This window comes from Brassica napus, chromosome C9 (genome assembly GCF_020379485.1).
Source record: "Brassica napus cultivar Da-Ae chromosome C9, Da-Ae, whole genome shotgun sequence".
Classification (NCBI taxonomy): Eukaryota; Viridiplantae; Streptophyta; class Magnoliopsida; order Brassicales; family Brassicaceae; genus Brassica; species Brassica napus.
In genome coordinates this window covers 58,844,133-58,854,412 of record NC_063452.1, presented here as the reverse complement: position 1 = coordinate 58,854,412, position 10,280 = coordinate 58,844,133, and the positions used below count along the sequence as shown (strand labels likewise).

Here is a 10,280-nt window from a genome sequence, read left to right as displayed (position 1 = left end):
TCATTGAATACTATAATGTAGTTTCTTCTTGTGCTAGGATGTCAAGTTTCATAGATACATTTTTTATATGTAGCATATTGGATAATGAAACATTTGTTGGTTGATTTGCTGCAACAATTGTTTGATTTGGAATGTCTAATTGCATAATTTGTGGATTTTTAGGAAATATACAACTAAAATTATAATTTGTAATAAGTTTTACGCACTATGAGAAGATCATAATACAATATGTAAATTGCTCATAAGATAAGTAAAAACCATATAATGAAATTGTATTCAAAAACTTAAACATAAAGGTCAAAAGCCAGAAGTTTGAAATGAAAAGAACACAAAACCATAAGAGAAACATAAAAAAAAAACGTCTTGGAATGCAGGAAAAACAATCACTGCATGAGAAGATAAGTAGAAAACACATTAGCCACTCTTGGGACGTTTTGCTTCATCTGCCTCAAGGATCTCAGAGGCTTTTCTGGCCCTATCACCTGCAGTATCTCCAGAGCTTCCTGAAGAACCAGACTCGACACCTACGGTCGACGGCAGCGGGGCTTCTGGTGGGAGTATCTTGGTGACAGTTATAGTCTGAGTCTTACCTGTCAGATTATGATCCGAGACCTTCACAATGAACTTGCGTGTTTGCCCTATTGTATCAAGCAAAGCTTGCGGAACAGGCACGCAGTGATCAGCTCCTACTCCACCATTAGCCTAACATCCAAGCAAAATGCACATGAGTTGAGATAATATATGAATCGATGATGTCCTAACTACTTCCCGTAACACCAACCTATTTGCTATATATAGTCAAGTCTGAAAGTTCCTCAAAGTAATTAGCAATTAACTCTGCTGCATGTTTACCAGTCAGCTCCTTGCCAGCATCACCAAGAATGACAAAAACTGCTTGTTCACTCTTATCATACACAGAAATCCTCGTGAGGTACCTACAACGAAAGAAGATTAGCTACTAACGCTAACAAAACATAGATGAAAAAGACTCAGCACTTACTGAGGTACGCCTGTGACTTCAGTCTTCACACACTTCTTATTGTTGCAAATCAGAGAAGTAGGTCCGTTGACCGCCTTGCTATTACATCCACCGCAGGAGATGTAATACCATGCAGAACCCTGGACAACATCATCTATAGTCGCCATGCACTCAAACCAAGCAACCTTCATTGTGAAAAAAATAAAATAAGCTTAGTAAGCACCCACACGCATGGAAACGAATGTAAAAACAGAACAATGCTTATACCTTAGAAGAGTCTTGCTTGATGTAAGAGAATAGCTCTTCAAGAGTCACTATCTCAGGCTTAGTGACAAGCTCAGCAGCAACCCTATTAGCAATATCAGAGTTGGAATTCAACCTGATAAAAAGACAGGAGATCAAATACGTTAGAAAAGTCACATGAAATGTTAAAAATAAAAATCGCATGAACAAATAACTTAATACACATTTGTCTACCATTCAAGATAATCTCTAGTAGGCTGAACATCGACATCCATAAACACCCGAGACGATGACATAGAAGTGAGAGCAAGGGTTCCTGTTAATACCAAATGAACCGATGTGATTATTCAAAACATGCATTACAACCGCCTCATCTAACAACAAAAAAATTACCTAATACAGTTCCAACTGAAAGACTACAAATAAGCTATGAATATGAGTATGACTCTAGTAGGGAGTACTAACCTCCAAGATGTTTTGGGTTCACAGTGGTGACCAAAAGAACGTTTGGAGTGCTTCCATACGACTTGAATTTATGGCAGAAGTCGGCTGCAGCGTTGTCCCACAGATAAAGCTTCATAACCGGTCCGCTACATAACATAGAAACCATGTGTTAAAAATAATATACAAAACAATGAAAGCAATAACAGTAGAAAAACTTACTCATGTGTCTGAACATGAACACATAAATGCCGCTTCTCTGCTATGTCAACTTCGTCAAGAATCATATGGTCCGTGATTCTCTGTCCATTCACCAGCTTCATGTGGCCAACAAAATCTAAGATAGAACAATTTAAATACGCAGACATCAAACGTCAACTCTAACAATATACCAAACGTGTCATATAATCTAAATAGTCAAACATGTCCTACCATAAAGATCACCCCTGGAGTCACAGTTGGCCTTAAATTCCTCATATGTGTGGAACCTGAACCTATCTTCTGGAATCGAAACCGGAGGGTTCTCAAGAAAATGATACGGTGGCGACATGATCAGCAACCCGATACTGATCTTTGCTTCTGGATCCGAAAAAGTTGCTCAGGTTATACACAGAACCAGCTACCAGATCAAATGTCCCAACACGTCCGGCTGGGACAAAACCCTGAATAACGGTACCCTGTGAATAAATCCAAATCATCGATTAATATAATACTATCCCAATCAAACAATACTAAAGTAAGAGTCCATACTCTCCCAAACCGAGTAATATTAAAGCAAGAGGAAGAAGCTAAAAAGACAGACAAACCTCTTCGTCGATAAGGAGCATCTCTTGTCCAATAAGGGTTTTCGTGTTTGGATTGCGAGCCTCCCAGAAGTGAATCAAACGATACCTCGAGTCAGCTTCGCGTGGGCCGTGGGAAACATCTCTGAACAACATCACTTGGTCGACACACGCGGAGGAGAGAGCGGTAGCAGCGTCTGGGTTCATCGGATTGGCAAATGAAACAGCAGCCTTCTCGTTAGGTTTCATCACAGTCACGGAGGCATCAATGGACTTCCCGTTTGGTTTCACAGACGCGGAGGAGTCGACGGTCTTCTCACTGGTCTTGCGGTCGGTGGAGATCGAAGATTTGCCGGTGTGTTCCATCGCGATGAATGTCAGAGAGAAAATTATCAACTTTGATGGAAACATAAGCTAGGAAAACAGATTTATAAATAGAAAAATGGAGAGGAAGGCGAAAAGAATCCATTGAATGAGCTTAGCCAAGGTTTGATTAGAGGAGTTAATGGCGATATTACTCGGCAAACGGGTTCAGAGAAAAGAGAGATGGAAGAGATGGAAGTCGAAAAGTGAGTGGAGAACAAATTAGGGTTACGACAACAACACGTAACACATCGGGCCAGCATCTGCAGACTGTGGGCTGAAAACTTGCAGATAAAACAAACCGAAAACATCAGAAGCCCAAACCAACTTAACTCACCGATGACGTGGCCGTTTGGTGTAATATGACTGGTGGAATTTATCATCCGAAGTGGACACCTCCATAAAGCATTATATCCTGCTTTTAGTATAGTTTTGATAAGTTTTCGAGAGATTTTTAATTATAAAGTATTTAATACATGTTATATTGTAGTTTTTTAAAACACACAAAATAAAATTGATGAATATCATTAAATATATGTATTATTCTAGTTGTTTTCACACCACTACAAAGGACTATATCTTTTTGAAACAATGATTCAGAATTTTAAACAATTGTTTTGCTTTGAACACTAAATAAAATTCTTTTTGCATTTTGTTTTCGCTATTGTACCTCCCCTCAAGTGTTTAATTAACTGATTAGGTGGTCATTGCAGTGCCATTTTCAATGCTCTTTTTTGGCTTGAGCTAAAACATTTGGATGGCGATTGGCACAAGGTTTCTTCTCTGGAGTTATCTAACGAGTGTCTTATATCTGTATCCGAGTAGGAAACGCTGCACAATCATAAGCAGGACAACACATCAAATGTTGACTCATACAAAATACTTGAAGCTGCAGGTGCCAGGGTCTTTGTTGAAGAATTAGCCCCTCATTTCATCTATCATTGTGTATTGTGTTCTGTGTCTACATGATACTCATACTCTCTGGTAAGTAGTTGACACTATAATCTTATGCATACTCTCATCTAGTATACCTCATTAAGTGGACTCAGTTAGGAATTAGTTTTCTATTGATGAACTTTCAAATCACAGTCGTTTACTTGGATTCTGGGTATGCAGATATTTACTTTATGGGCTAACAATCCAAGGAAGTATGGAGGAGGTCTAAGCTACTCAACCAACGATGTTGATACAGTTCTTGCAATTTAAGGTATGCATAACATCTTTGCTCTTCATGTCTCTTGTGTTAATGATAAGAACTTGTGAAAATATTGGTTAAAGTCTGCTTTGACTTGAATTAGTACGAGAGTTAAGCAATATGAATATGTATAGTTAATACTTACTAATGATAGTGAGATCGCGCACTACAAGAAAACATCAAGGATTCTGAGGGAAAAAATCGTCGGAATTTCGTCGGAATATCGTTATTCCGACGAAATTCCGACGAAACACGTCGTCGGAAATAATTCCTCGGAATTTCTTTTTTCCTCTGAAATCCCTCGGAATTTTCCGACGGAATTCCGAGGAAATAAATTTCCGAGGAAATTCCGAGGATCCCTTGTTTGTCGGAAAAGTCCTCGGAATATGCCGAGGTAGAACTTCGTCGGGATAATTCCTCGGAAGTTCATCGATCGATGCGTGTTTGGACATATATACATCGATCGATAGGAGTATACCGACGGACTTTTTCCTCGGTTTATTCCGAGGAACTGTTCCCTCGGTATATTCCGAGGGATCCGTTCCTCGGAATTTTCCGAGGGAGTTGTCCCTCGGAAAATTCCGAGGGAAATGTCCCTCGCTATATTTTAAAAAAATAACGGATAGATCGATGCGTTTTTGTTCAAAAACGCATCGATCGATCTAGTGAAAAATATAATTAATTTCCTCGGAATGTAAAAAATATTAATTTTTTTGAAAAAATAAAATTTCTGAAATTTAAATTCGAAAATATGAAATTAAAAGTAAAATTGAAATCATACTAATTAATATTCAAAGTTTCACAAATAAAAATAAAACATTCCGAGATTGGGGAAAAAAAAAACTACAGGTCTGGCACGTCCGGGAACACCTCGTTCGGGTACATCCTCTGCATCATCTCCATCATTTACTGGTTCAGCCTCCTCTGTGCCTCATAGCCCGCCTGTCGAGCTGCCATCTGGGTCTCCAACAAAGATATTCGATCATCTTTGTCCTTCAACTGAGCCGTAAGTACTTCTGGATCAACAAAGGGCGGTGGTGCAGAAGAAGGAGGAACCGACCGGGTTCGACGACCCAAACCGAACAAACGTCCCTTCTTCTTTGGAACCGACTGAATAGAAAAAAGCCAAATTTAGAAATTTAAGCCAAGAAATAAATGAATTGAACTTTAAAAAAAAAAGAACTTACGGATTCAACGATTTCGTTGATTCGAAACCGGGACAAGTTGGTCGAAGCCGTCGAAGCGTCATCCTCGGTTTGAAGCTGAGACACTTCGTCTACCAACTGAGTTTGGACCAGGTCGACCACGTCCCTCACAAGACCGTCATCAATCTGGCCGGTCTTCTTGTTGGTATACGCCCTCCTCATTAGGGCGAGATCATCGACCGGCTCGCCATCATTTTCTTCCGCCTTGAAAAAAAACATAAAATTAAAGAAACATTAGAAATTAGAAGAAATGCACAATAAATTTAAATTCTGAAACTCAAATAATTGAAGAAAAAACGGTTGAACTTACCATGCGATCTCCGAGAGTGGCAATAGATTGAGCACCCAAGTTATGCTTGTAGATGCCCTTCCCATTACGGTCGCTCCTGCGGTTGGTGGAGTTGGTGGAAGAAGTTTCTTTCGTCTCCTCCTTATCCCAATGCGCACACAACTCCTTCCAGACCGTGTCGTTCATCGACTTTGGGACCTTTTAATTAAAAAAAAAAAAGTTTAATAAATTAAAAAATTGTTTAATAAATTAAAAAATTGTTTAATAAATTAAATCGAACCTTATTGATTTCCCACTTCTTCTTCCACTCGTGGATCTGCTTCCCATAGTTGTCCATTACTTTATGGACGAAGTGGTGATAGATAAAGAGCGTCTCATCGGAATTCCAGTTGAACTCTTGCTGAAAAAAAAACACAATTAGTAGAAAATTTATATTAAAGATTAAAAATATAAGTAAAAAATTAGAATACTTACCGCAAACTGACGAAACCACAGAACCTGCTTGTCGGTTGGGAAGTGAGTGAAAGTCGGATGTCCACTGTCGAGGGCCGAGTACATCATACGGTTGATCCATGCGCTGATCCCGTTCCCGGATCGGTTGAACCTTATTAAAAGAACAAACGGTTAATAATGAATCCTAATTTAAAGAAAAAAAAATGTTTAATTACCAAGTTTGACCCCGTCCATGTTGATACGGAGTGAGATACGGAAGATGGTCACGACTGGGCTGTTGAACCAACTCCGCAACCTTCATCACTCCCGGAGGACCCGGAGGAACAGGAGCGGATGCAGCAGCGGGAGCGAGAGGAGCATGAGCGGGTGCAGCAGAGGGAGATGTATGGTTGGAGCTGTGGGGCGAAGGGGAATCCTGAAAATGGCTGGAATCCCGAGACTGGCTCTCCGTACCACCACGACCACGACGCTGTCGAGGCCGGGTCTGATCATCATGAGACCTGTAAATTAAAAAAATATATTTAATAAATACAGAAATATATAAATTAATTTTTTTTATTAAAAAAAAATCCCAAATAATTTAATCACAGAAACAAATTTATATATATTAATTTTTTTTAATAAATATATAAAAATAGTTCTAATAAACAAAAAATAGTTTTAATAAATAAAAATTGTTTAATAATTAAAATGTTTTGTAAAATCCAAAAAATCGAATTTATATAGAAATTTTTTTTTGTAAAATCCAAAAAATCGAATTTATATAGAAAAATCGTTTTGTAAAATACAAAAATCGATTTTATATACAAAAATCGATTTTATAAATACAAAAAATAAAAAAATTATAAAAAAATTCTAAATCAATTCAACAAAACAAATTATTCAACCAAATCACAATTCTAAACCTATTATACAACCAAATCACAATCCTAACCAATCACCCTAACAAAAATCTATCAAAACTACACAAAAACCTAACAAATAGAACCTAAGAGAGTGGGATAGGGTCCTTACATGATTTGTGTAAGAGAAGAGGGAGATCGCCGGAGATATCGTCGGATTTCAGGGGGAAATCGCCGGAGAGAAAGAGAGGAGTCGCGCAGAGGAAGAAGAGAGAAATGGGGAAGAAGAAGGGGCTCGTGGTTATAAAACCTAGGGTCCGACGGACATTATCCGTCGGAATTCCGTCGGAATTCTAATTTCAATTTTCGCGAAATATTTACCCGGTAAAATGAAAATATTCCGAGGAAATTCCGACAGATAGTAAAATATCCGTCGGAATTTCCTCTGAATATTCCGAGGAAATACCGAGGAACTAGTGTTTGGGGTTTCAAAACATCAATTTTTTTTGCCGTATTTCATTTCTTATACAATTGTAATGCATACCATTGAGGATTCTTTGTATACATGAGCATAAACCATGAAATAACAAATTTCAAAACTAATTGAAAGTATTCCCTTTACCGTTCGTTAAAAGGTATAAGTGTTTCTCTTATGTTGCGAGATTTCGTTCATACAATCGGAAAAGTGTTAATTATACGGTAAGGAACAAATTTTTGACTTCATAATGAACGTAAGACACTTAATAAGGGTTATATAGGTGTTATTCAAACGGCAAAACGTTGTTTTCGGTTTAAAAACCCTATTTCCTCGGAATTTCCTCGGATTATTCCGAGGGAACTCCGACGAAACCCTCTTCTTCCTCGAAATTTCCTCGGAATATTCCGAGGAAATTCCGACGAACTAGTGTTTGGGGTTTCAAAACGTAATTTTTTTAAAAAAACGCATCGATCGATGCGTTTTTGAACAAAAACAAATCGATCGATTACTAAGATGGCCCGGGCCGTAAGATTGTGATCGATCGATGAGAGTATCCCATCGATCTATCGACAATCTGAATTGTTCCTCGGAATTTCCTCGGAAAATCTTGTATGTTTTTTTAAAAATGCATCGATCGATGCGTTATAGAACAAAAACGCATCGATCGATTACTAGGATGGACCGGGCCGTAAGATTGTGATCGATCGATGAGAGTAACCCATCGATCTATCGACAATCTGAATTGTTCCTCGGAATTTCCTCGGAAAATCTTGTATGTTTTTTTAAAATGCATCGATCGATGCGTTATAGAACAAAAACGCATCGATCGATTACTAGGATGGACCGGGCCGTAAGATTGTGATCGATCGATGAGAGTATCCCATCGATCGATCGACAATCTGAATTGTTCCTCGGAATTTCCTCGGAAAATCTTGTATGTTTTTTTAAAAACGCATCGATCGATGCGTTATAGAACAAAAATGCATCGATCGATGCGTTATAGAACAAAAACGCATCGATCGATTACCAAGATGGCCCGGGCCGTAAGAATGTGATCGATCGATGCGTTATAGAAACAAAACGCATCGATCGATGCGTGTTCGGAAAACAGAATTATAAGGCAAAACCCGACCTTTTTTGGATCTAAACCTTAGAACTCTCATCCCCTCCGATTTCCCCTATAATTCGCCCCCCTTTCTCTCTCTATAATCATCCGATTTGAACAATTTTGGGCTCTATTCCACTTGATTTTTCGAGCTCTACCTGATTCCTACACTCGTCTTCACCCTAAGACAGGTATACTCCGCGAATCTCCACATTCTGAAATCGTGTTCTTGAGCAATTTTTGGGTTTTGTGAATTTCTTATTTCCGTGTTGATTCCTTGATCAAATATGCATGAAACAGATGTTTAAACATGGAATAGAACACAATTGTCTGTGATCAACGAGTTTGGAACATGATTTGAGATGATTTAGGGATAGAGAATTTTTTTCAATTTCGTTTTTTTTTATCACAACTCGATTTCGCTTTTCATTTTCATGTTGCTTTGAGTTCTTAATTGATTATAACCATGTTGAGAGCAATGATTCTATTTTGTAGAGAATGAAGCGCACGAAAACATCAGCAAAGAAAAACACACAAGAAGCGGGTTCGTCACAGCTGGAGAAGCAAAGGCCAAAGAAGTGGGATAAGTCTGATACCACCCACTACAACAACATGAAGAAGGTAGCCGTTCCGGCTACACAACTAGCATGTCCTGAGACGATGACAATATTGGGAATCAAAGCAGACATTGAAGGACTGTTCCAGAACATGGGTCTAGGCCAACTATGCAACCTCAAGGAACCCACTTATCCGGAGTTGGTACGCCAGTTCATAGCATCCGCATACGTCACCCGTCCCGATGATAGCCATCAGGAAGGTTTTCTGGCATTCGTAGTGCAGAAAGTATACTATGAGGTATCTTTCACAGACCTCTGCGGACTATTTGGATTGAGTGCGGGGGAGAGGACATATGGTCTTTATTGGACTTCAGAGCTGTTGAACTTCTGGGAAACGATTGGCACAGGGGTTTATAGATCTTCTCAGGCAAAGGAGTCACTTATCCGGAGCCCAGTACTGAGATATGCGACACGCCTCATTGGCTCATTGCTATACGGGACAACCACAGCCGCATCAGTCACGCAATGGGAGTTGTGCCTCCTGTACCAAGGTGTGAGGCATTTGCTACCGGCATTTGGAAACTCTACATTCCCACCTGCTACTGCCTTCAACATGGGAGCGGTGCTGGCCGCAAACTTAGCAGGATACAAGGGGAAAGTAACCAAATCCAAGAGCAATGCATGTGGATTTGGTGCAGTGATTACTCGGATCCTTAGACATGTGGGTGTAGACTGTGAGAACCACCAGGTAGCACTGGACAGATCGAACAACATTGCTTGGAACTACTTGGATGTCATTTCTCTAGTAAGTAAGGAGTTCATAGCTGGTCCCCACTCGAGGATCGATCGGGATGGTCCTTACGTCTACGTATTCCAGGACCGAGCGAAGAAAACACTCTACTGCCACCTGACTCAGATCGGCCTGACTGCTCTACTTTCAGAGGCTGCAGTTGAGTTCTTACCCCCTGCTACCGCACTAGTAGACAAGCCATCCTTCTTCACGCCAAAATATCAGACCAAAGGCAAGGGCGTGGTTGATGAAGAAGGACAAGATGAGGCTTCACAAGCCATTCCAGATGATTCACAACCCCATCAGCTACTCCCATCAGACTCCAGCCAGTACAAGCTGCAAGAGCTTCCACCGAACGCCACTTCGCGCCAGCAACAACATTGGAGAGATCAGAGCATAAAGACAAACAACGACATGCTACACAAGATCTGGGCTGCCATTTCACGTATCAGGCCGTGTCGTTGCCAAAAGGATGATGTAGTTCATCGGGACAACTCTCCATCCAGCTCTGGTTCGGGTTCGAGTGGTACACACAGGGTAAGAAAGAGGTCCAAGAGA

The 10,280-nt window shown here is 39.9% G+C and overlaps 1 protein-coding gene across 1 annotated transcript; it reads right to left on the bottom strand.

Annotated features, from left to right (window-relative positions):
- Positions 1 to 414: 414 nt before the first annotated feature.
- LOC125592770 lies at positions 415 to 2,811 on the bottom strand. The gene is made up of 9 exons (XM_048768169.1): positions 2,470 to 2,811; positions 2,203 to 2,340; positions 1,886 to 1,980; positions 1,688 to 1,812; positions 1,457 to 1,538; positions 1,247 to 1,358; positions 1,001 to 1,164; positions 853 to 935; positions 415 to 686 (listed from the first exon to the last, which is right to left on the bottom strand). The coding sequence occupies exons 1-9, from the start codon at positions 2,809 to 2,811 to the stop codon at positions 415 to 417; spliced, it is 1,413 nt and encodes a 470-aa protein (XP_048624126.1).
- Between the last annotated feature and the right edge of the window lie 7,469 nt (positions 2,812 to 10,280).

Coding starts and splice junctions, on each gene's coding strand:
- LOC125592770 (XM_048768169.1), bottom strand. CDS start 2,811: ATGGAACACACCGGCAAATCTTCGATCTCCACCGACCGCAAGACCAGT. Junction 2,341..2,469: donor TGCTCCTTATCGACGAAGAG/GTTTGTCTGTCT, acceptor ATTTATTCACAG/GGTACCGTTATTCAGGGTTT. Junction 936..1,000: donor GAAGTCACAGGCGTACCTCA/GTAAGTGCTGAG, acceptor CTTTCGTTGTAG/GTACCTCACGAGGATTTCTG.